This window comes from Mobula birostris, chromosome 14, assembly GCF_030028105.1.
Source record: "Mobula birostris isolate sMobBir1 chromosome 14, sMobBir1.hap1, whole genome shotgun sequence".
In the NCBI taxonomy this organism is placed as follows: domain Eukaryota; kingdom Metazoa; phylum Chordata; class Chondrichthyes; order Myliobatiformes; family Myliobatidae; genus Mobula; species Mobula birostris.
Genome location: NC_092383.1, coordinates 59,095,838 through 59,122,673, shown reverse-complemented (window position 1 = coordinate 59,122,673; position 26,836 = coordinate 59,095,838). Strand labels below are relative to the sequence as shown.

Here is a 26,836-nt window from a genome sequence, read left to right as displayed (position 1 = left end):
ATTTAGCTATTCATATAGCAGTGGCTGACTACGTTTTGGAAAAACAACTGTTCTCTTAAGTAACTCACATAAAAGTTGCTGGTGAACGCAGCAGGCCAGGCAGCATCTCTAGGAAGAGGTTGATTGGCAAAAGGGATATGAGTGGATCATGGGACGGGAGGTCTCGGGAGAAAGAAAAGGGAGGGGGGGGAATCCCAGAGGATGGGCAAGGGGTATAGTGAGAGGGACAGAGGGAGAAAAAGGAGAGAGAGAAAAAGAATGTGTGTATATAAATAAATAACGGATGGGGTAGGAGGGGGAGGTGGGGCATTAGCGGAAGTTTGAGAAGTCAATGTCCAACTGTCTCAACTGTCCAGCTGTTGGCTCCATCCCTCCCCCTCCTGTCTTCTATCATTTCGGATCTCCCCCTCCCCCTCCCACTTTCAAATCTCTTACTAGCTCTTCTTTCAGTTAGTCCTGATGAAGGGTCTTAGCCCGAAACATCAACTGTACCTCTTACTATAGATGCTGCCTGGCCTGCTGCGTTCACCAGCAACTTTTATGTGTGTTGCTTGAAATTCCAGCATCTGCAGATTTCCTCATGTTTGCGTTTTTATGTTCTCTTAAGTGCTGGCCAACATGTCGTCCTCAATCAGGACTAAGCCAGTATACATGATTGTTCCCCTAATATGGTTTGGAGTATCTTGTGGAGAAGAAATGGTCATATTTTTGCCCATGAAGCAATGTTACCATTGCTTATAAATCATTTATTCCTCCAAGGGCTTGAAGTTGACAGTATAGGTTAAGGTTCTTGTTTTTTTTTAATCTGTTTTTCTCTCATTTGATACAGTTCTCATGCCACTGCAGCTAGCTTGATCAAGTTAAGAATTAGAATACAGGTTTCCCCCGCCATCCGAAGGTAGAACGTTCCTATGAAACGGTTCGTAAGCTGAAATGTCGTAAAGCGAAGAAGCAATTACCATTTATTTATATGGGAAAATTTTGTGAGTGTTCGCGGACCCAAAAGTAACCTACCAAATCATGCCAAATAACACATAAAACCTAAAATAACAGTAACATACAGTAAAAGCAGGAATGATATGATAAATACACAGCCTATATAAAGTAGAAATACTTTTCCACAATCATTGCCTGCACTGTTCTCCATAGCAAAATTCTCATGCAAGCGCTCTTGGCAAAAACACGGCACAAGCACCGTCGGCAAAAACACGGCGCAAGCGCTCTCAGCAGAAAATCTCACGCAAGCGCCGTCAGCAAAAACACTCTCCCCAGTAACCTTTAAGTTATGAAGCTGCCAAATCATACTAAGTAACACGTAAAAATACACAGCCTATATAAAGTACAAGTAATGTATGTATAGTGTAGTATCACTTACGGGAATCGGGAAGACAGTGCCGAGCACACTGATGATGGTGTGTTAGGCTGAGTCGTCGGAGGTTGGGGTGGTGCAGTGGCCACCACCCTCCAGGCAGCGAACCGATACCTATCCACAAAGCATGCAGGGGTACAGCGGTGGCCGGGAGGCACACAGCACATCTTTAAGAAGAAAGCCAAAATAAACATGCTAAATAATTAGGTGCCGCCCGGCACGTAAATGTCAGCTCTGATTGGCCTCTGATCTGGGCCGACACTTACGTGCCGGGCGGCTCCTAATTAATTAGCTTGTTTGTTTCGGCTTTTTTCTTAAAGCTGTGCTGGGTGCCTCCTGGCTACCGCTGCATTCTCCGCGATTCGGTATCTGTTCGTGGCCCAGGGTTGGGGTGGTGAGACACTGGGGTGTCATCTCATCGTTGTCGATTTCCATTAGGGCAGGCAGCTCATCTTCTCCTGTGACTGCCGGCCTCGATGTCGAAGGTCGTGGTTTGTCGTCTGCTGTGGCTGATGTGGAAGGCTTGAAAAACAACAGTATGCTTGACTGCTGAGTCGCGAGCATTTTTCTATCATACAGTTCTTCGTAAGCACTCAAACCATCTTGCAAATATGCCCTAAACCGACGTATCCTTTCAAAATTAAAGTCGTACTTTATCATTGCAGCGAAAATCTCACGCAGTTGCCTCATGTTCAGTTCCTGGACGACTTCACTTTCGGGCTGTTTGCTACTGCATTCGGTTTCGATTGTTATCCTTTCCTCTTCCAATTGCATCAGCTCTTCATCTATCAGTTCTTGGTCATGGGATGCCTAAACCTCTTCAGCATCATCTTCGTCAACTTCCACAAGCCAAACTCACTTCGTTACTTACTTCGTTTACCACGATCGAAAGGCTTAATTATGTCTAGTTTTATGCTAAGTGTAACACCCTTATGAGCTTTAGGCTTTTCCGATACCTTGGAACTCATCTTGCTAACAGATGCATCCATTGTCCAACACTCCTGAATAGTTCAGCAAATTAGCTAGACTGCTGAAGAAAAAAAAAACAGAAGGTGCTGTAAACACCCTGCAGATCAGGCAGCATCTGCGGAACACAAAACTGTCAATGTGTAAGGTATAGACTCTTTATCGTAACTGGCAAAGAAAGAAAACAGGTTAGTTTTAATAGTAGGGAAGGTGGGAGAGGAATGGGCAGATCACAGAGAATACCTCTGACAGGGTAAGACCAAATTTGGGGATTTTGAATGGGATCTGAAATCAGATTATGCTTCTGTGTAATGTGAGTCTGCAGAATATGTCCAGCAAGCAAAAATTATACAAATAGAATAAAGAAATAAAACTGAGGTAAAATGAATACAAGAGAAAGTGTTCAATTCTGAGGCACACAGCAAGAATCATCTGAAATTGGGGCCGATGACCTTCTCTACAACATAAAACTTTTGTTTATCAAGACGGCCTACAGGGATGAGGTCCAGCACCTGGCCGGGTGGTGTGCTGATAACAATCTGGCCCTTAACACCCAGAAGACCAAGTAGATCATTATGGACTTCAGGCATGCTAGGAGACACACTCACATCCCCATCTACATCAACAGAGCTGTAGTAGAGCGTGTATCAAGCTTCAAATTCCTTGGTGTCCACATTTCTGAGGATCTCACCTAGTCCCCGAACTCCTCCATCCTGATCAAAAAGGCGCAACAGTGCCTTTATTTCCTGTGGAGCATCAAGGAAGTTCATCTCTGACCCAGGATACTGACAGACGTTTACTGCTGTACCATTGAGAGCATACTCACCAACTGCATCTCAGTGTGGTATGGCATTTGTCCCGTGTTGGACTGCAAAGCACTCCAGCGTGTGGTGAAAACTGCCCAGCAGATTATTGGCACCCAATTGCCCACCATTGAGAATATCTACCATATACTCTGCCTGAGCAGGGCAAAAAGCATTATCAAGGATGCATCTCACCCTAACCATGGACTTTTTACTCTCCTCACATCCGGTAGGCGCTACAGGAGCCTCCGTTCCCGCACCAACAGGCACAGGAAGAGCTTCTTCCCTGAGGCTGTGACCCTGCTGAACCTCACATCACAGTGTTGCGACGCTATGTAAGAAAGGCAATATTTGAGGTGAACTAATTGCAGAGTGGAAAACTCAGAATCAAAACTTACACTGGCATTGTACTGAACTAAACATAAAAGCAAAGTAAAGTAGATGCTGGAAATATAAAACAAATACAGAAAGTGCCAAAGCCGCTTAAGTAACCAGCATAGACTCAGTGAGTCCAGTGACCTCATAGATAGTGAAAGTTACATGAACTAAATAAACTATTTTAGGAAGCAGAGCCAACTTTTCAGGTCAGGGATCTTTAGAACTGAACTTAACATCAAAGAGCTGCTGAGAGGTGTTGTTGATATGGATGATAGAAAAATGGAGACTTGCATTGGGTTGGAGGAAGGGTTAGATAGATGTATGCTAAAAGGTCAGGACAACATCGTGAGCCAAAGGGCTTGTACAATGCTGTAATATTCTGTGTTCTCTTACAGAGTCAGAGAACCAGAAACCCTAGCAAGAAGTGAAAAAGCCATTTGCTTTGCCATTATTAAACTGGAGACTGTTTTGTCTTTTGTATGATGTGCTGTTGGAGGTGCTGGATCATTGGAGGCAATGGAGAGAGTTCTGTATCAACAGCACACAAACTAACCCATGATCGTAAATAAAGGTGCTACAGGTTGTTTTGTAAATGAGTTAGAATGCTAACTTCAGTGGTCACTTGTGTACAAGGGATGTGAATTGGCCTCCTGAAATGTGGTAATTAAATGAGTTGGTAACAAGCTTATCAGCAATGTTCCCTCTGACTTATAATGACCAGTGTGCACAAAAATATTGTGCTGTGCAGTGTTCTTGCGTAGTGACAAAAAAAAATATAAATAAGCCAGTTCTAAAATCTGCAGATAAATCATCGCAAACTCCACATTGGCAATAGCATCCGAATCAGAAACTGGTACAGGAAATGTGATTTTGTATGATGGTGAAATATGCTTAACAGTAAAATTAGTCAGCTCCATCTTGGGTACCCTGTAATATCCAAGGCATCTTCAAGAAACAGTGCCTCAGAAAGGCAGCGCCCATTATTAATACCATAAGACATAGGAGCAGAATCGAGTCTGCTCCACCATTGAATCATGGCTGATCCTTTTTCCTCCTCGTCAGCCCCACTCCCCGGCCTTCACCCTGTAACATTTGATGCCGTGTCCAATCAAGAACCTATCAAGCTCTGCCTTAAATACACCCAACAACCCGGTCTCCGCAGCTGCCTGTAGTAATAAATTTCACAAATTCACAACCCTCTGGCTAAAGAAATTTCTCCGCATCTCTGTTTTAAATGGATGCCCCTTTATCCTGAGGCTGTGCCCCCTTGTCTTAGACTCCCCCACCATGGGAAATATCTTTTTCACATCTACTCTCCCTAGGCCTTTCAAATTTCGAAGGTTTCAATGAAATCCTCCCCCCTCATCCTTCTAAGTTCCAAGAAGTGCAGACCCAGAGCTATCAAACGTTCCTCGTATGATAACCTTTTCATTCCTGGACCTCCATTATCTAGAACATGCCCTGTTTTCATTGTTACCATCAGGGAGGAGGTACAGGAGCCTGAAGACACACACTCAGCGATTCAGGAACAGCTTCTTCCCCTCTGCCATACAATTCCTAAATAGACATTGAACCCATGAACACTAACTCACTTTTTGTTAATATTATTTCTGTTATGAACTTTTTTTAATCTAACTATTTAATATACATATATATATATCTACTGTAATTGATTTACTTATCTTTTTCGTTCTATATTATCATGTATTGCATTGTAATACTGCTGCTAAGTTAACAAATCTCATGACACATGGCGGTGATCATAAACCTAATTCTGATTCTGATTCTAATGAAGTAGAGGGTGACAACCTTTTGTGCGCAGTTTAAATTCCTTTGTGTGCTAGTTGCAAAAGATGTGTGCGGGCGCGCGTATATACACACATGCGCGCACACACACACTTAAAGAGAACATTGCTTATCAACTGTGGAAGTTACAAGGGAAGTGATGTCTTTTGAATGACAGTGATCAAGGAGAACTTCAAAGGGAAACAAGGCATATTGACATTCTTAACAAATGAAAGTTTGGTCAGAATGTGCAAATGCTGTGATATGTCAGAGAAGTTTTTGAGAATCAGAGAAATGTTCTGGATGGAATTTTAATCGCATTAGTGCCTTAAGTCACACACTCACCAAGTGCACATCATCCACTGAAACTGTTGTCAGAAGGGTTAATTTTAACCTCAGATTTTCTTATATATTTTGATCTGAATGGTTTTTGACGTTTAATTGTATGCTTACTGTGCAAGCATATGCTTGGGGCTCCTGGGTGTACCTTTCAATGGCAATTAAGAGATGTTTTCGAGTGTGAAGGGTGCTCTATAAATGGATGTTTGCCTTATGGAGAACTTTTCAGGACTTCACAAATTGAGATCATGTGTTGGTACAGAGATTTTGTTCATGGATACAAATCAACATTTAGTACTATGACTAATATCTGTTTATAACACAGAGTTCATATCTAAATTCATGAATATAATCACATCTGGACTTCAGTAAATAAAACAAAAGCTAGAACCAGCGGAAATGCCTTCCCCTACAAAAATTGTTATTTTTTGGAATGATCAGATGAACTGTTAAATATTATTCAATGGCTGAATCAAAAGGGCAAGGAATAGAATTAATATACAAGTTTTAAAAAAGTTCCAGTGCTTCTTCCAATTCTGAAAATAAATGTGGATATTCCATGCTTTTTAGCAAAAATGGTTAAGTTGAAAACATGTTTCTAGCCTTCAGTGATACCAAAGAGAAATGAGAGGGAAGCCTTCCTCAACTGAACAGCTGGGCGAAATACTGAATCCAGACTAGGCAGCCTTCCTTAAGATGAGAGGAGTCTGGGAGTTATTTCAACAACCGCTAGTCAACCTAAAACAGTTTTGCAAAGATTTGGGAACAGTTCAGCTATTCTCTTGCTAAAGTAGGTAAATGGTAATGAGTAACACACATCAAAGTTGCTGGTGAACGCAGCAGGCCAGCCAGCATCTGTAGGAAGAGGTGCAGTCGACGTTTCAGGCCGAGACCCTTCGTCCTGACGAAGGGTCTCGGCCTGAAACGTCGACTGCACCTCTTCCTACAGATGCTGCCTGGCCTGCTGCATTCACCAGCAACTTTGATGTGTGTTGCTTGAATTTCCAGCGTCTGCAGAATTCCTGTTGTTTGCGTTTAAATGGTAACAAGTAGTAGTCCGATGTGTATGTGATATCCTATTTTTCTCTGAACCAGCTAAAGACCTCATAGTTTTATAACCTGAAGCCATCAACTTTCTTTCTCTCTCCTTGGATGTTATCTTGCCACTTGAGTGCTCCCAGCATGTTGTTTCATGCCCGGAGTTCCCGCTTTCAGTTGTTAGTTCACCTTGATGGCTTCACAGACTCCTGGCCTTAGGTGACCTTTTTTTCTCCTTGGTGTCATGTCCCTCAAGGCAACCAGAAATGCTCAGAAAATCAATGTCTCTGACATCTTCTGTTCTGAACTGTGTTCATTCAGTCTTCCCAAACCTTTCGAGTGAACGACAGCTGTAAGATATAAGTCATAGGAGCAGAATTAAGTCAGTCCATCAAGTCTGCCCTGCCATTCCATCATGCTTGATTTATTACCCCTCTCAACCCCATTCTTCTGCTTTCTCCATGTAACCTTTGACACCCTGACTAATGACGAACTACCAATAGATGAAACCGGTGATAAAAAGTAATGTAAGTGCATCAGATTTCAGAAGAAAATATTTGTCAGGATATTGCATTTCATTTATATCAAAATAAGAATGTCTTTTTATAATTCTAATGGTTTTTTTATACATGTGGAACTAGGTTCACCTTTGAGAGATTTTAATTTGTTCAAAGATTTGCATGTTCTCCACAGAACTTAGGGTTCTTTTCTTAATTATTCTAAATGTAATGACATCAAAACAGTGTATTACTTAGTGTAACATTTCTGGAAGTTAATGCAGATTGTTGGTGAGGTGAACAGCCTTGGGTGTCATTAATGATGGTGGGAAAATCCATATAAAACATAAAACCAACTTATAAAGCAACAGGAAGTTGTAAAATTAACCGCCGTAGTATCGAAGACATCTTCTAGGAGCAGTGCCTCAGAAAAGCGATGCCCATTATTAAGGGTCCCCACTACCTAGGACATGCCCTCTTCTCATTGCTACCATCAAAAAGGAGATACAGAAGCCTGAAGGCACACACTTAGTGATTCAGGAACAGCTTCTTCCCCTCTGCCATCCGATTCCTTAATGGACACTGAACCTATGAAAATTACCTCATTTTTATTTCTGTTTTTGCACTACTATTTTTAATTTAACTATTTAATATACATATATATCTTCTGCAATTCATTTATTTTGTTTATTCTATATGTATCACGTATTGCATTGTACCGCTGCCGCAAGGTTAACAAATTTCATGACATACGCCTGTGATATTAAACCCTGATTCTGATATTAATTTTGTACAACAGATGTGTTGTTGACCATTGTCGCATCATGTGAAGATTTGTAAAAACTACTCATTGTCATTTTTCATTATTGGATAGTTTAACATGTGCTTGTTTGGTTTTATTCTTGGTGACGTTCATTACAATAAAAACCTTGTTTACATGCTACTTTGTGCATATAAGCAGCAGTAATTAGAACAAGACACAATGAAAGCCAAATAAAATGTAATCTGGCCCGCAAATGATCAAGGTATGATATGACCCAAGGTCTGCAGAGTGCCTGTAGACTTTCATATTAATATATGTCTAGTAAGTATTTATCAAAAGAACAGCAATTACAATTATCGTATTTAACACAGCATGTGGAGATATTTATTTTCACACTATCCCATAATCTTGTCTTTTTTAATTCCTATCATGAATGATCTGGACTCTCAGCTGCAGTTTTCAATTGTACTGTGACTGAAATTGTAGACACATTATTGGTGAATTGCAGACTAACCTATTAAGTTTCAAAAAAGGGGAGATAACATTTGTTGAGGCTTTCAAAATTCCCTTCAAGAAAAGGGCTTTTGTAAGCTGTGTCAGCATTCAGAGCTATACCTGTTTATACAGTATGCATACATTGAATTGAGCTGAATTCTTCTAGGTACATTTCTTGTACTTGGTTTGTTTGAACTTAACCTATCCAGTCAAAATATATTTATTTAATTTCACCATTTTGGGGTGTTGATTATTGGGGGCTAAGGTTTTGAATGCCAGGGGTTTGTATGCACTAAGTCACCGAGTACATTCAAGCCACATATGAATGTAAGGGGTATGGTAATATTGCAACCATGGTAGAAAATGAGCCATGATTTTGAAAAACTGAGCTGGGTAGAAAGGTTAAAAATTCAAATTGGCAATTCTTGCTCCATTTTATGCTATATTTTTATTGTTCAGTGAAGCAGCTGCTGGTAGTTCACTGGCCTCTTGGAATATGCTGAGAGGTCACAGAGATTGGAAATTAGTCTATCTGGGGTGACAAAGGAAAGAAGGAAGGCGGATATGTAATGATGCAGTGGTATAGGAATTGGGATAAAAATGGTGAAGCAAATTGTGGTGAACTGTTGCTCTGGACAGTGAGGAGGCACGCGGAGGTGAGGCTAGTTCAGGGGATGAGCCATGCTGGGACATTGCAAGGGGCAATGTGTTCGAGCCGGTATCTCAGACAGAGTTTGCATTGCTGCCGGAAATAGAGTGAGTGATTTGGAGAGGATTTGATTTGGAAGAGTTTTGATGCCCGAGCACCTGACCCGGGTGTGAGGTTGGATTGCTACATGCAGTGAGCCGATTTTGTGAGATCGAGAATGGTTTCAGGTGAGGCGGCTCGGGTCCTGGAGTGTGGCCCCACCTGGTGCTTCGACAATTTAAACAGGAGCACAGATAGACTGGAAGCTCGAGTGCCGGGAACAGCGGCGAGGGGCAAATTGATTTTGCTTATTCTCCTGTGAATTTTTATTCCTTTCTCCACTGTACCAAGGCTGTGAATTGATCTGGCTGCTGTATGTTTCTGCCCCGCCGGTGTGATGAGCTGGAGACCAAGGCTTGGGCCTATTGCGGCTGTTCCAGGAACAGATCTGGGACTTAGTCTGATTGGAATGCAGTTGGCTAGCTTTTATTGTTCGCATGACGTGTGTGTTTTGTTTCTCTCTCTTTCTTTGGTCTTTGGTTTTTGGTCTTTTTTAAAATTGGGTCATGTGGGTTTCTTGCTTAGTGGCTGCTTGTAAGCAGACAAATTTCAAGGTGTATAATTTATACATTTCTTGATGATAAGTCTGCTTTGAATCTTTGATAGAGCTGTTTAAGAGGCTGTTAAGATAGGCAAATGAATCTGCAGACAATGGAAAGGTATGGAGATTGTGTAGTCAGAAAGGTTTAGTTGAGTTGGGCATTTAATTTCTAATTATTTTGGCACAACATAGTGAGCTGAAAGCCCTGTTCTTAACTTCTATTGTATACTCAGGTTTAGGTATTTTATACATTTCATTGAGATTACCTCTTATTCCTTTAAACTCTAAGGGATGTTAGCCTGGACTACTCAGTTTTCCCTCATGGTTACCCTTCCCTCATCACCTATCCTGGAGCCTGTCAGGGGAGATCCATACAGTGTTCTCCTTCATGACTGCTGATGTTTGAACCCACAACAATTACTCTGGGCTCTAACATCACTGACCTGCTCACTCCACTCAATACAACTGTCTTGGAACCTATCAACGGAGTGACAACGGCTGTTCTGTGAATTTCCCTTTAGAATTGAGACGCTGAAGTAGAAACAAACCATTTACAGCCCTTAATAATATTGGAAAATATTGCAATGATCTCTTTTTGACTGAAGTTGCCTCACAGATGGTGATGTATCACAAATCCTGTAGGATCCACACATGCTGCTTTTATGCCCCCAAGACAAGCTTCAGATTTCTCGCCAATGTATTTTTCCTCCTCTCATCCAACAGAAACTGCACTGAATGAAATTGAATCCTTGTGGATGTTAACATTCTCATCAAATTATTTTGCTAGTTTCATTTTGAATTCCATGCTCCAAAATAGTTTCTTCCAAGTAAGTCAAGGCCTGTTAACCTTTCTCCAAATGTGACCAAACCTTTGAATTGTACTGGTGTTGCAATCAGAAATGTAATTCTGTTGTTCCATGTTGACGAAATGCGAGGCGTTATAAATGCTTAGAGTGTTGTTAACAGTTTTAGGCCCCATATCTCAGAAAGGATGTGTTGTCATTGAAAGAGTCCAGAGGAGGTTCACAAGAATGATTCTGGGAATAAAGGGGTTAACATATGAGGGGCCTGAACTCACTGGAATTTAGAAAAATGCGGGGGGATCTCATTGAAACCTACCATATGTTGAAAGGACTAGATAGGGTAGATGTGGAGGGGAGGTTTCCTAAGATGGGAGTATCCAGAACTAGGATCCAAAATTGAAGGACGACCCTTTAGAACAGAAGCAAGGAGGATTTTTTTTTAGCCAGAGAGTAGTAAATCTGGAATGCTCTGCCACAGACTGCAGTGGTGGCCAAGTCCGTGTGTATATTTAAGGCGGAAATTCATCACTTCCTGATTGGTCAGGGCATCAGAGGATATGATGAGAAGGCAGGTGTATGAGGTTGAGAGGGATCAGCCATGATGGAACGACTGAGCAGACTCAATGGGCTGAATGGCCTAATTCTGTTCGTATATCTTATGGTCTAAAGTGCAACTCTTCAGCAAGTAACAAAGCTAATAAATTATGTCACAATACTTTAATGCATATATATTTCAAAAATGCATGTGTCTGTGAATGACTCGAAAATAATGTAGAAAACCAGAGATTTTGGGAGCACTTCGCACTGATGAGCAGTAATCTCTGAATATTTGAGGCTTCAAAATTGTGGCTATCTTTTAGGAACTTAATTCTCTTGGATAGCTTTCTGGAATCACTGAAAGAGAACTGTATTCTCTAGCAACTGTCTATTTATGTTGCAGATGTTCTTGGCAGTGATTAACCTGATGGTCATCGACTGCTGAGGATAATCCAGTGTCATCTTCTAGGTGGTTACTTGACATCAGGGAGACCTTTTTTATTCTCACCTTGTGCCTTAAGAAATTTCTTGCAAACTGTCAGTGTGAGGATTACGGACAATGGAATAGAAATCCTATTCCTTGCTACATAAGTTTTGTGTAAAACTTTGAGCTTTTTTAAAAGAGAATTTGGACCCCAAATTTTCACATAAACACGATTGCACAATAGCATAATAGTCCATAAATCAGTGTAATTGGGCAGAGTTTTAGAATGCAAAGATGATTTTCTTTTCCTCAAAATCATCAGGAGATTTCAGAGTTGTTATTTAGTTCTTTTTTTATTAGTACAGCTGCAAATACACAACATGCAAAATAAGTATTTTTATTAGTTATCTGGTCTAGCACATGTGTGTAGCTTAATATTAAATCATTGAAATTCATTTAAACAGTACACTAAATAGTTTGCTGGTTTCATTGTCTTGCATTTAATTAAGTACATATATATATATATATATATATATATATATATATATATATTCTGAAATTTAAAAGGTATCAGTGGAGCCTATGCCTAAAAACAATAGTTATATAAAGAGCTTGCAAGGGGACTCGGACTGTATTGATTTGATCCAGAAGAAGGCTTAATTTTGAGTCTAAGTTTAATGTGAAGCAGAATGGAAACATAAATTGCTCTGGACGTCACCTATGTTTGAAAATGCTAAGCACTTTCACCCGTCAGTCTGTTGGGGTCATCTGCTGTACCTGATACTCGTGGTGTGGGCTTCTGTAATACTGGTGAGACCTGAGACCTGACGTAGATTTGGAGTTTGTTTCGCCGAGCACCTACACTCTGTCCGCCAGAAAGAGCCGGATCTCCTGGTGGCCAACTATTTTAATTCTGCTTCCCATTCCCATTCCGACATGTCAGACCATGACCTCCTCTACTGCTGTGATGAGGCCACACTCAGATTGGAGGAGCCTTATATTTCATCTGGGTGGCCTCCAATCTGATGGCATAAACATTGATTTCTCGAGCTTCCAGTAATTGCCCCCACTTCTCCTCCACCATTCCCCATTCCCATTTCCCTCTCTCACTTTACCACCTTACCTGCCCAGCACCTTCTGGTACTCTTCCACTGTCCCTTTATTCCATGGCTTTCTATCCTCTCCTATCAGGTTCCCCCTTCTCCAGCCCTTTATCCCTTTCACCAATCAACTTCCCAGCTCTTTACTTCACCCCTCCCCCTTTCCCAGTTTCATCAATCACCCGCTAACTTGTACCCTTCTTCCTCTTCCCATCTTCTTATTCCAACATTTCATCCTTTTTCTCCAGTCCTGACGAAACGTCTCAGCCCAAAATGCCGACTGTTTACTCATTTCCATAGATGCTGCCTGGCCTGCTGTATTCCTCCCGCATTTTGTGTGTGTTGCTTGGATTTCCAGCATCTGCAAATTTTCCCTTGTTTGTGATTCGTGCCAGTTTGTCAATTTTCTATGAAATTGGTTAGCTATGTTCAGAGCAGTCGAGGGGGAAATTCTACCCTTGAGTTTGGTTTTTGGCTTTCATTGATACTTTATTTTGTCCTAGCCCTGTACAGCCATTCCAACTTGGCAAAATTATCTTTCCGCTCTTTTGTAACCTCCCTTTAAAAGTGCTTTTCCTTTGCATTCACGACTCGTGCAGTTTGCTACCTCCGTACGGCCAAGCACCCCATGGAAGGCTGAAGTCATGCTTAGCTGCTTGTGTAAATACAGTATTGTTGTGATTGCACATTGTACTCCAGTTCCAGTGACTGTAGTCATTAATCCAGTTCAACTCACGCATGTGGGATATCTGTTATTTTCAATTCTCCTTTTTGTTAGAATTATTTTGATCGTTTTCTTCTTATTCTAGTAGTGTGGGGAATTAGGATCACACCAAAGTGTACCTATCTTTCCAAAACTATGGGTTTGCCAGACACATTTTTAATGTACCGTCATGCCTGCTGGTAGCTTTCTTGGGGTCAGTCAGTGCAATGGATTGGTCATGAGATTGTGATGTAAGGTTTTCTCATCTTCAGGTATATATCTCATTATTCTTTCTGTGCTGTTGCCATCTCATGACATTACTACCCTGCAGTTCCTGGTAGTCAGGTATCATGACCAGTCCGTAAATGCACAATGGTGAACAACAAAATGATTGGTTGCATATTGTAAGATAAATTTAGAAAAGCAACAGAGCTATTAATTCGGTCCTTCTGCAGAATAAATGTAAATTTGGATCTTAGAAGGAGCTTGCTTCATTTTCACAGTTAATAATCTCATTTGTAGAATTTGATTGTATTATTGCCTTGTAATTTACCAGGAGATATCGATTATCACCATGCAACCTGTACAAGGTTCAGTTATGTAGTACTGACCTTGCAATCTCAGGCAATATTTTGAATGATCTAAACCATGACGATTCCACTGGAGCCTAAATAAAATATTAGTCCAGAATTAATCATAAAGTCAAATATCGCTTACTTAGCTTCTCGCATATAGCTGTGAAGTCACAAGTTCACATTCCCCATAGGAAGTAAGCTTGAAGAAAGTGTGGGTCAAACATAGGCCTGAAGCACCATTAGTCTTTAATCTGAGCTCTTTTCAAATACATTTCCCTGCTGGTCATGTGTTTTCTTTATTCCTCTGTATATTTAACAAATGTCTATATTTGCAAAGAAGCTTATGAAGATATATAGTCATGATTATTTATATATTCACATGATTTTGTCTGTTTCGGCAGCAAAATTAATATTAAGGGCAAATTTTCACCCAATAGGAAGGCACCAAATTAATCTTTTAAGTAAGTACTTTTGATCTTCCACGGTTAGGCAAATAATATATTTATTTTAGCCATGTGAAATCACTATCAACCAAGTCGACCGAACCACTGTCACTAATATTGAAATAATATTGCAACGTCAAATAAAAAAATGTAGTTATAAAAGTATTGTAAGTTGTAAATGCTAGCAGGAAGTTAAAGGATTATGATTCCTTTTGTTAAATCACTATACAGTAAAGACTTTCATTTATTTAACACCTTTGTCAAGGTGTTTCATACAGAAGTTAAAAAGAATTGAAGCCGAGCTACAAAGAGATACAGTACTAAGGCAGATGACCAAGTCCTTGGTCAAAGGCCAGTTTTTAAATTGTGACTTAAAGGAGAGAAGAGGGAGCAACTGTAATAATGGGGATTTCTTCAACTTCCGACCTCGTTAGCTGAAGCCAAGACAGCAATGATGAGGTGATTACACTTGGGATGTGCAAAAAACACAGTTGGTAGATATAAATCTGAACTAGCTTGCAGAGATATGAAAAAAAAAGACTTCATGACTGAGGCATTGCACAGTTCTTATGCATTTTAGGTCTATAAGCATAGGATGATGGTTAAATGTAACTCGAGAGTACAGACAACCAACTTAATTGACCCTCTTGATCAGTAATCTGCAATCTTCTGGTTGAGATGGTGCTACTGAACGTCTGTGACAGCTTCTGGTAGTCAAAAAGATAAGAAATCAATCTAAAAACATCAAAAAAAATACTTTTTCTGTGGTAAATTGTATTAAATTATCGCCGCAAACAGTGAAGGGGGCGAGGGATGCTGAGGCAAGTTCGGGGGATGATCTGAGATGGCGTGTTGCAGAGTCATTGCAGTTGGAGCTCTTTTTGCCTGTACAGCTGGCCAGGAGTGAAGTTGGATTGTACTAGGCTCCAAAGGGTGAATTCAGAGCTCGGGCAGCGAAGTTCCGATGCTCATTCAACTGGCCTGGGTGCAAGTTGGATCACTCTGGGCACTGAGCTGATCTGAAGAGTTTAGGAGAGGCTTCGGGCTGGGCGACAGAATCTGGGCCTGGGGTGAGTTGCTGGGTGGCGTGATATAGGCCCAAAGCCTTTCTCAGCAGCAGTGTCTGGGTCCTAGTGCGAGGTATGATATGCTGTTTCCGCAATCTCCAGGCCACCAGAGTCTTTTACTGTTTTGTTGTGGGGTCAATTTAAACACCGGCCCAGATAGACTGAAAAGACAGGGTGTTGCTCATTCTCAATGATGGTCACCTCCATGGTGCTGTGGCTATGAAGACTGCCCTGGCTGCTTTGCTCTGTGCCTGCTAATATGATGAACTGATAAGCGAGGCTTTGGGCCTACTCCTGGTTGCTCTGGGTTCAGACCTAAGGACTCAGATTTAGTTTGAAATGCTGTTGTTTGGTTCAATTGTTTGCATGATTTATATTTTTTTCTTTCTCTTGCACATTGAGTGTTGGTCTTTTATTTTTATTTTTTTTCTTTAATTGGGTTATTTTGGGTTTCTTGCTTTATAGCTACCTGTGAGCAAGCAAGTCTCAAGGCTGTGTAATTTACACATTCTTTGATAATAAATGTACTTGAATCTTGAATCTTGACTAATGAGGATTCCCACAATGAGTGACAGAAGCAAAGATGCAGCTGCATGTAAGAAGGCAGAGGTGCCAAATGATATGTGGTCTGAAACTCAATTAAGGTTGTGAATGGACTAGTTCCAATTTGGACAATTGTCAGGAGAAGGGGCAGTGTCAGTGGTAAGGGGAAGAGTTTATCAAAGGGAGTCAAGACCATAGATTTAGTAATCCCAATATTTAACTTTTACTTTAGAGACAATGGAGAGTAAGGTCTGACTAGTTTACTTATTAGTCCTTGGTGAGGCTTCATTTAAAGTGCTGTCTTCAGCTGGGGCTCAGGTTGGATGGCATTTACAGGATTCCTTGTGAATGCGGAGCAGCGTATACCAGCCAGACAGGTCCCACGGTGGAAGCCCGCATCAAGGAGCACAGGAGGCGTATCTATTTGGGTTCCCCAGAGAAATCGTCAGTAGCAGAACATTGCATTTGCTATGGCAACAGGATTGACTTTGATGGCACAAAACTACTGTGCATTGCCAATGGGTTTTGGGACCACCTGGTAAAGGAAGACATTGAAATAAAACTAGAGGAAAAGAATTTTAACAAAGATGAAGGCTCGTTCCAACTAAGAACTGGAATTCGATTGTGAACAAGATGAGAGAACAGAAACCTGATTGGTTAATCCTCATCCACCCATGAGGGATGGAGGGGCGGTGTAAACACCACTGGACTAGACATGCCAAGATCTCATCCCTGATGAAGATGGCAGAGTTTGTCATCAAAATGTCTGTTATAATTGATACCTGTACCGGCTGGAAGCCCAAGAAGAGCTTATAAGCCAAATGATCCATTCAAGCTGATTAAAATACACCAGATTTATTATCTATCTGTTTGGCATTCAGATGGAATGCCGGGTTAGATTAAACTCTTGTGGATGAACCAAAATATATTTCACATTTGCTTTGCTTTCTTTCAAAGCAGGTGCTCCTTCTGGGGAAAAAAAAGATTGCTGATATAAAAATTGAATTTACTGAGCAGTGGATCTATGCCCAGTATTGAATTGTGATAAATAAGGATATGAATATTTGTTTTTTACTGCCTGTTGAAGGCCAAGCAATTGTGCACCTAATTTTGACCTCTGATTGTTATTGAGAATGTGTTGAACTTTCAGTGCTCATGAATTAGCTTTAATGCCCTGCATAATTCAAAAGGAAAAGCTCAGTGCATTTGCCATCACGGTCAGTTTCTATCCACTGTGTCAATTCAAATCAATGTCATAAATTTGATTTTCCAGACTTGTTTAATCTGATTGGACTCGTTGTGAAGTATAAATCATTTCCATGGAAGGGAGAGTTTGTCATTCTCGTTCACTTATAAGTGTGTAAGCCTAGCAGAACATTTTAAATTTGTGTTAATTATATTCTTAAACAGGAGCATTCTACTTTCAGTAATGAAGCTGACGTCTCCTTTGAATGAACACTGAATAAAGCTGCATAATTTCTAGTTCTATAAATAGTTCTTTGTCCTACATATCTAAGTTTGAAGCAGTTGGTTAAATTGGAGCTAAGAGAACCATTTTGATTAAATAAAATGGTTCTCCAGTTCTGTCCCTAAATTCTTGAATGTGTGAACCAGGTTGCAACTGTAGAGAGCATCATCTGCACAGTTCTGCAACCTGCCGTGATTGGCTTTAGGCACCTGTAGTCTCCATCCCTACCAATAGTTGGTCCCAAAGTGGAAATGCAAACCTGCTGCTGAAAACATCATGGACTCCAATGATATGGTTTGAACGTGGCAGGGAGGTTACTGAGGAAGCCAGCTCCCAGAGGGAGCTTGAAAGCTTTGACAGTCTGCAGGACTCTGCTGCCAGCTTAGGCAGTTCTAAAAGCTTTGAGTGTCTTTCTGCCTTCCTATCCATTTGGATTTTGTCACTCTTCGGTATCCAGTCAGGTTTAGTGGGTTCTGAGGTGACTGATGTGGGAACTGCGATTCTTCTGTCGGTGAGGTAGGAGGTGCAGATGAGTTTGGCGGATGTTCCTGACACGCGGCAGCGACCACGGTAGTATAGTGGTTAGTGCAACATTATTACAGCTTGAGGAGTTCCAGACTTCGCCATCTGTGGGGAGTTTGTATGTTCTCCCTGTGAACGATGTGGGTTTCTTCCGGATTCCAGTTACCTCCCACAGTTCAAAGACTTACCAGTACAAGTGCCTCAGGCCTTCACCACCAGGTTCAAGAACAGTTACTACCCCTCAACCATCAGGCTCATTCTATTTCTGGTGTTCCCACAACTGTTGGTCTCACTTTAAGGACTCATTAACCTTGTTATTTCATGCTCTCGTTATTTAATACTATTTATTTATGTTTGCATTTGCACAATTTGTTGTCCTTTGATCCTGTTTATAGTTACTGTTCTATAGAGTTGCTAAGTAGGCCTGCAGGAAAAAGAACCTCAGAGTTGTATGTAGCAACAGGTATGTACTCTGATAATAAATTTTACTTTCAACTTTGAACTTTGGGGTTAGTAGATTAATTGGTCATTGTAAATTGTCCTGTGATTCGGCTAGGCGGGTTGCTGGGTTATGCCATACTGTACCTCTAAATAGGTAAAATCAGTAAGCGGCCTTAACATTCTCAATACCATCTGAATGTTCCTTCTCAAGAATATCTCAGGTGTTGGTGTGACTTGTATTTCTTCATGGAGATGTTGAGTATATCCTTGAATCCTTGCTGTCATCTGGTAATCCCTTCCCACTTGAAGAAGAAGAAGAAGAAGAAGAAGAAAAAGAAGAATATCTTTATTGTCATTGTTGTGGAGCGATGAAACACAGTTTAGCAGCTCAACGTTTTGCAGCATGACAAAGAATATATACATAAAATAAACACTAAAACCTCAGGAGTGCAGTCCAAAATTAATAATATATGGATGGGGGAGGGGGGGTAGGACTATTGCACACCTGCCATTCCTGGAAGTGTGATGCATTTAGCTGCTGCCATCTTAGGAGGGGGGCAGGAGAAGAGAAGGGGGTGTTATACATTTCACTGATTGTGGGTAGAAGCTGTTAAGGAGTCTCTTTGTTTTCGTCCTAATGCTCTGTATCTCTTCCCAGAAGGTAGAGGGGAAAACAGGTGATGTCCAGGATGAGTGGGATCCTTTGAAATACAAGAAGTCTTCTTTTGAAGTCTGCCAGTATAAATGTCTGTGAGGGAGGGTAATATTGTGCCAATAACCCGCTCTGCTACCCTCACCACCTGCTGCAAGTCCTTCCTGTTCTGTTCTGTGCAGCTGGCAAACCACACTGCACGTCAGGAAGCTCTCTATAGTTGTCCGATAGAAGTTGATCAGCAGGTGATGAGGGAGGAGAGCGTGCTTTAGCTTCCTTAGGAAGTAGAGCCTCTGTTGGGCCTTCCCCACCTGATAAGAGATATGGGCAGTCCAGGTGAGTTCAGCCGAGATGTGGACGCCGAGGAACTTGAGACTCTCTACTCTCTCCACCTCTTTCCCGCAGAGTGAAAATTTAAAACAAAAATACAGATGCTAGAACTCAGAGACAAGAACAGATAATGTTGAGAATGCTCAGCAAGTCACGCAGCAGGCTGTGGAAAGAGGAACTGAAGTAATATTTCAGGTTCGGAGCCAGGAATGAGATGAAGAGCTGTGGAGAGTGTAGAGAGAGATGGCCAGGACAAAATGCTCCTGATAGGGTGACTTTGGTGCTGCTCTGGGGATAAGTACAAATGAAATCATCTGGTTTAGAGGATGAGGAGGTGAATTACAAAGAGAAAGCATGAACAGTACATAAAAGCAATGAAATGAGTGTAGTTAGTTGAAATACAAAGGTTTATGAAAGCTGCAAAATGCAGAGATGGTCAGGTTTCAGATTAAAGAGGCAATTACCCCGAGGTTATTGGGGGATCTCAGAACGAATGCACTCCAGCACTGGAAATGGGGTCCAGCAGTGGAAAGAGCTGACAGACTTTTTTTTTAAACAGCATATATGGAGTCCCAGATTTGCTGCTATTTATGAAGCTAAGCACTGATGGTGTTGTTTGGAATCACCAACATTAACAAGCACTGAAAGGGGAGACATTGACAACACAGACATGTGCACTATTGACCCATTATTTCACTTTCCCTGAGAAGAAATGTGGCAGCATAATATTCTAAGGCTGGCCTTAGTTCATCCCACATTCAGACCCTGGATCAGTGCAACAGCTGCACTCTAATCCTTGAACAGCTGATTAAAAGTTGTATTAACTCAGAATGTTTTAGCCACGTAGATAGCAGTGGAACAAGCAGGAATTAAATCCATGAGGCCATTAGAAATAGAACATATGGTTCCAAGAGATGAAAAATGTGTGTGTGTGTGTGTGTGTGTGTGTGTTTGTGTGTGGTGGGGTGGGGATAATTTGCACACTGCAATTTATGAAGTAATAACTGAAAGCACATTTTTTCAAGTTACAAAACCATATAAAGGCTAACCTTCTGCTACCATCACAGTGTTATGGCTGAAATGTGTGGAATCAAAATTTCCATTTTTAGGTCACTAGTGGATAGGAAAATAGTCCCCGACCAAGTGCCAAACATGTATAATGCACAGCTGCTACTGTTTATACTTTACCGTGATGCTCAATTGCATTGGATTCAGTAGAATTGACTTCTGGACAGCATGCAAATGCTACTTTATCACATGAAGATTTCTTACTCTTGACAACGCATAAATGCGAGTCCCAGATTTACTACCATTTTTAAGACCGAGGATAAATCTTTATCATCTCATGATTTGGATCCTATTTTAGAAAATGCAAGATTCCTTCCATTTATTTTGGAATGATAGCATCAGAGGATATATGTGGTATCCTGATTGAATACTTTGCATTAGTATTATCACCAGGAAAACAATGAGGAAAATTAAGCCAAAGCACTGAGATTTTGACGCATACTAAGATGAACAAGACCACAGGGCCTGATAGAATCTATCTCAGTGTGTTACAGGAAGCAAGGGAAGAGATTTCTGGTGCTCTGACAGTGATTTACACATAATTGATAGCCCTGAATGTGGTACTGGGAAAATGGAGAGGAGCTCATGTTGTTCCTATAAACAATTGGGTGTTGGGGACAAGGCAGGAATCTACAGTCCAGAAAGCCTTACAGCAGCAATCGGGAAACTATTGGAAATCTTTCTTTGGGATGGGATTTATAATGATTTGGAGAGACACAGACTGATTGGGAAAGTCAGCATGGTATTGTGCATGAGAAATCCTGCTTCAGAAATCCATTTCAGTGCTTTCAGGAGGTGGTTACCTAGCAACTTGATGAAGACAAAGCAGTACACACAGACTTTTGATAAACAGGATGCTAAATTGGCTCACTGAGAGGTGGTGGACGGTAATGGTAAAGGATTGCTTTTCTGACTGTGACAAGTGTACCACAGTCTGGTACTGAGACCTTTGTTGTTTGTCATATGTTACAGTTTTTTTCCAAGGGTAGAAGAGTCTGAAGCTGGAGGACATAGGTTTGAGGCGAGAGGGGAAATACTTACAGGAGATCTGAGGGCCAAGTCTTTCACACAGAAGAAGGGTGGTACTACAGTCAGGTACAGTTACTGTATTTAAAAAGGATTTGGACAGGTACATAGATAGGAAAGGGATAGAAGGAAAGGGGTCATATGCAGGAAGGTGGAATTTACATCGGTGGTATCATGGTCAGCATGGACAACTCAAATGAGGTGACTATTTTGGTGCTGTGCAACTTTATGATTCTATCATGCTGACATTAATGGCTGGATCATTTTCTGATAAACATCCCTGCAATACTCTGCTGCAACGTTCCAGTTCTGTACAGAATTTGCTTGTATAGAATTTTATTCAAAAGTTAAGGTCTCGTATTATCTCTAGGTTTTCCTCTTTTTCCAGATTTGTTCATTGCATTGTTTTTCGGTATTCCTTGATCCCACCGCAGTGGCCAACCCTCTTTAACATGTGAGCCAAGTCAATGAACGTCCAAAGGTTATTAGGCCAAAAAGGCTTTAAAATTACATCTAATCTAGCAGCATTCTCACTTGCAGCAGGGCTGTGGAAATCAATCAGGAGTCAAGCCACAGAGTGACTTTCCCCTTGCCAGCCCACGATTACTGGGCACAACTCCTGCCTCTTTTGAAATCAGATGTGACACTTCAGGTCAGGGTCAAATCTGGTAATATAGCTTAAGGACACTGAACACCATTTGCTTTTACCCAGAAGACTACGAAAGAGCAACAATCATGAATGATTTATTTTTGTCACAGATGGATATGTGCACTCTCTCGAAAGGGCATAGATGCACACTGATAATGCTCCTTTAATTTTAAAATCTATGTTTTATAAAACAATATTTGTATAACAAAGAAATTATAAATTCTGTATGTAGATCTAAATCAGATTGATATGTGTTCTTTCTATTCTATATATTATGTATTACACTGTACTGAGACTGCGAAACAATAACTTTCACAACATACTGTGTGTCAGTGATCGTACACCTGATTCTCATTCTGCTGTTGATGCCTGAATAAAACAGCTCACAATACAGTGCACCTGCTATAACCAGTTCATATCGTTAGTTGAACTCTGTTCTAAAGGCTTCCTGGACTCTTTCTTGTACAGAATCTTTCAAAGCTTGAAGCTAAATAACTTAAATCTGCCTTAGAATTTGGAATCACGTTGTGCCTGGCCTGCAACGCTGCATGTGTTGCACTTCAAAAGTGAACGCAACAGACAAGTTTGTCACATCTCAAGTCTTGGTTAGGCAAATCAGATGTTAAATATTCCCAATTAGTGGATGTAAAAATAATTCAAAAATGTATTTCACACTCATAAAAAAACAACTCTCAATTAAGTAGATTTTTTTTCTAAACCCAGCCATCACTAATTATATAAAAAAATTTAATCTCATAATGTGTACTTTAAAATGACTGATTACTTCAAGGCATGTTATATAAAAAAATCATTTGCATGGGTACTTTGCTGAAACTGAGACATGAGATTTGCTCCTTCAGGCTCTGAGAGGTAAATTTTCTCAGGGCCTTCAATGCTAAAGGACTTTGGTTCCTGCGGGGAATGAAACACAGTTAAAATAATTATGAGCTGTGAATGATGGGGGAGAAAGCAAATATTGGTCCTGAATTTTTAGTTGGCAAAGGTACTCACCACTGACTTCTAAGAAAGTCTCCTACAAAAAACAAGTATTCTCTGTGGTGAGAATATCTTTTGCTCTCATCTGTCAGTTCAGAGAGATCCTCCACAGTATTTACATTAGAGCGTCTTCACATGAAGCAAAATGTTTTAATAAACATATAACATTTATATATAGTTAAAGTTTGAATGAACATAAGAAATAGGTGCAGGAGTAGGCCATCTAGCCTGTTGAGCCTACTCTGCCGTTCAGTAAGATCCTGGCTAATCTGGCCATGGACTCATCTCCACCTACCTGCCTTTTCCTGATAACCATTAATTCCCCTACTACGCAAAAATCTATCCAACTTGTCTTAAACATATTTTCTGAGGTAGCCTCCACTGCTTCATTGGGCAGAGAATTCCATAGATTCAACACTCTGGGAAAAGAAGTTCCTCTTCATATCCACCCTAAATCTACTCCCCCGAATCTTGAGGCTATGTCCCCTACTTTTAGTCTCACCTACCAGTGGAAACAACTTCCCTGCCTCTATCTTATCTACCCCTTTCATAACTTTATATGCTTATATAAGATCTCTTCTCTGAATGAACACATATGATTAAAGTTGAAACTAAAACATCACAGATAAACTAATTAAAATATTAAAAGAACTATGATGGGTGCATTTAAAATTTTTTATGTTGGAGATTTACGACACAAATGATAGTTTTACCTTTTATTTGAATATGCTATTAATGTATGAAAGTTGCTTGGCAATAATTATAATGTAGCTTACAATGTATAAACTCGCTTGTGGAGCAAGCAGAAGTGAGAAACGGGGAGTGGTGGTGGACAAAGTGCTAATATCCCCCAGTTAATTCACGTCACTCGGCCAATATTTCTTGCTTGCTGCTTGTTTTACTATGAGGTTCAAACACAGGACAGAGGTCAACAGTTTTGACAGCTAATTTCTGCTATTAAACACAGAAATTAGTCTTGCACTCTGGATGATCTCATTTGATGTGTACCTGACAATGGACAAATATCAGAGCTGGTGAGGTGAATCTTGCATCAGGCCAATTTCCCGTTGTTTTTTTATTGAGTTAGAATGGATTGCTAATGCAATCTTAAAAGGTGCAAAGGAATTACTTTTCAAATTACATATTAAAATGTGTTTAAATGGATTTAATTTCCAGACACCTCCATTCAGAAGTATTTGAGGAATTTCTCTTCAGTCTATTGAATTAACTCTCAAACAGTAGAGGCTCAGACTGGACTGTTGACATTCCTGCTCTAAACTTGACCGGCACAGTAATCCCAAAGTTGCTGCCAGTTTCCAGTTTAATGGCAGCAATCCTGACTTTTTCCATGTTATTACCATCTGCCCATGGAGAAATAAATTGGTTTACCTGCTGGGTGTAAAAGTGAAAGTTTTGAGTCACAGTGGAACAAACCTACCTTATTTATGACTTTGGTGGATAATTGCATCAGGGTCCAGCATGTTGCCAGTTATTCTGATGCTGACAGTGGATATGCCCAGAAAATACACGTTGATGCTTATTGAAGATGAATGTGCCTGCAGAGAAGACCTGTTTGGTGCATTGGTACGTCATAACAGTACAGTGACATATGCACAATGGGCAATAGAAGAAAAGAGGTACACACTTAGAGATTACAAAGTACCAGAAAGTAAGATAGAGTTGATGTTTAGTGAAAAATATATCAGTATGAGACCCTTCAAGCATGTTTCATCATTCAATATCCCACAGATCTTTGAACCCAGACCTTATCCTGCCATGGTAATGTACTGAAACGTCGTTCTCTCTCACTATCCTTTGTGGACCACCTTCCCCTGCAAAGCACCGTCACCCCACCATATATTCATACTGCCCTGGTGCCAACACATACTGAGCTGAATCCACCACCAACTTGTTTATTTGGAGTGTCTTGTGTTAATGAAGTGAAGGCCTACAAGCTCACAAGAAATTCTAGGCCCAATATTCGCAGCATTGGGCCTTAGATAGAAAGTACCGTTTGACTGATTCTGCCTACACCTTGCCCCCATTGAGCAGCTGTACCTCCTGCTCAATGGTAGCTGCAAGGAGATGACATGACTCAGATGGCAGCTATATTTCTATTCCTTTACTTTTTGATGACCTGATTACTAAAATATCTAGATTGATTTTAATGAGATTCATCAAATCTTGTTGGAAAATAGTATTCACAAACATCATTTTGCCACAATTTCTTAACTTCATTCTTTTTTGTACTTGCAGGTAAAGTTGATACTAAAGTCCAAGACAAAGGAAAGTTGGCTCTCAAAGGAACAAGCTTGCAAAGATCTTCATCTGATGCTAGTAGGGACAGAGTTGGAGAAGCACGAAAACCTCCATCCGGAATTTCCAGGCCGTCTACTGGTGGCTCCTTTGGCTATAAGAAGCCTACTACAGGCACTGCAACGGTAATGACAGGTGGTGGAAGCTCTGCACCGGCGGGGAAAACTCACAAATCCACTGGCATTCCTGTTAAACCAACAAACTCCAGGAAAACCAGCCTTGACGTGTCCCAAAACCATGATGGTTTCATGTCGTCAGGTGCAAGGACAGCAGTGCAGTACCGAAGCTTGCCCCGTCCAGCCAAGTCAAGTTCTGTCAGCGTCACTGGCAGAGCAGGTGTAAATAGACCTGTCAGTAGCAACATTGACCCAAGTCTCATCAGCAGCAAGCAAGGAGGCATTCCTGTGTCACGTCTGAAAGAACCCTCAAAAATTGGCTTGGGGCGTACAAGTTCAGGTCCGGTAAATCAGACGGATCGAGAGAAAGAGAAGGCCAAGGCAAAGGCAGTGGCTTCAGATACTGAATGTACAACTGTAGCAAGTTCTGCGAAGACCACAGCGGTCCCTGAAAGTCAAAATAAATTGCAAGGAATGCGACAGCAAAGTTCCAAGTTCTCAGAGATGTCATCTCCAACAGCTCAGAGGTGAGTTGCATGAACTTTCAGGTGGTACATATCCAGTAGATTTTAATCATGTAGTTAATTCATCGCATTTTAGTATGCAATCATCTTTTATTGTTATTATAGTAAAGCTAAAGTGCAGTGGCCATGAATCATATTTTATTTTGTATTCTAACAGTCTGGAATTTCATTTCCAATTGGATCGAGGCCAAAACAATCCTGTTATTTTAATGTCTATCTTCATCATTGAAGGCACCTGTGTTGTTTCTTCTTTATTAAAGTTTAGTTTTCTTGTATCCATCATAATTTAGCTTCAAGCTTTTATAGGTTGGAATTTAAATACAGATTTTATTGAGGATGACATGATTTTGTTCTTCTTTTAATGGTACTTGCTTTTATCATTGAAGACACCTGTGTTGTCCTCTCACTTCCATATGGCTAATAGATATTTCTCCATGATCACTGACAGTGGGCCATGTCGTACTAATTGACAGATAGTGCTTCACTGGAAATGCTTTGCAGCACTTTCTCATTAAAACTTGTCTGCTGAATTGGCCCCAGTTTAGACCAGCCACAGGGACAGCAACTGCATTAATTTAAATTAAAAGAATTATTGGCAAGTGAACATGGTATTAGAGACTTTACATTTTGTAAATAGCTATTCAGTTAAATAATTTAATTGGTAAGATCATTCTTATTTTAATTTTTAATAATTGAAGTAGTAAACTAATAATGCAGTGTCCATTTGTTCAGAAATGCGTATGATTGTGCTTGTGGCCGGAAGTTGGAGTTCCAGAGAGCAGCTGGGTCTGGGGTCTGGGGTCTGTGCTAT

At 40.6% G+C, this 26,836-nt stretch overlaps 1 protein-coding gene across 8 annotated transcripts in view; it reads left to right on the top strand.

Annotated features, from left to right (window-relative positions):
• Positions 1–26,836, top strand: part of LOC140209923 (neuron navigator 1-like) — a 672,220-nt gene that overhangs the window by 509,203 nt on the left and 136,181 nt on the right. For all 8 annotated transcript variants that reach the window (XM_072278589.1, XM_072278590.1, XM_072278591.1 and 5 more), the window contains one exon: positions 25,326–26,028. In XM_072278589.1, the coding sequence (XP_072134690.1) occupies positions 25,326–26,028 (703 nt within the window). The remainder of the gene's footprint in view (positions 1–25,325; positions 26,029–26,836) is intronic.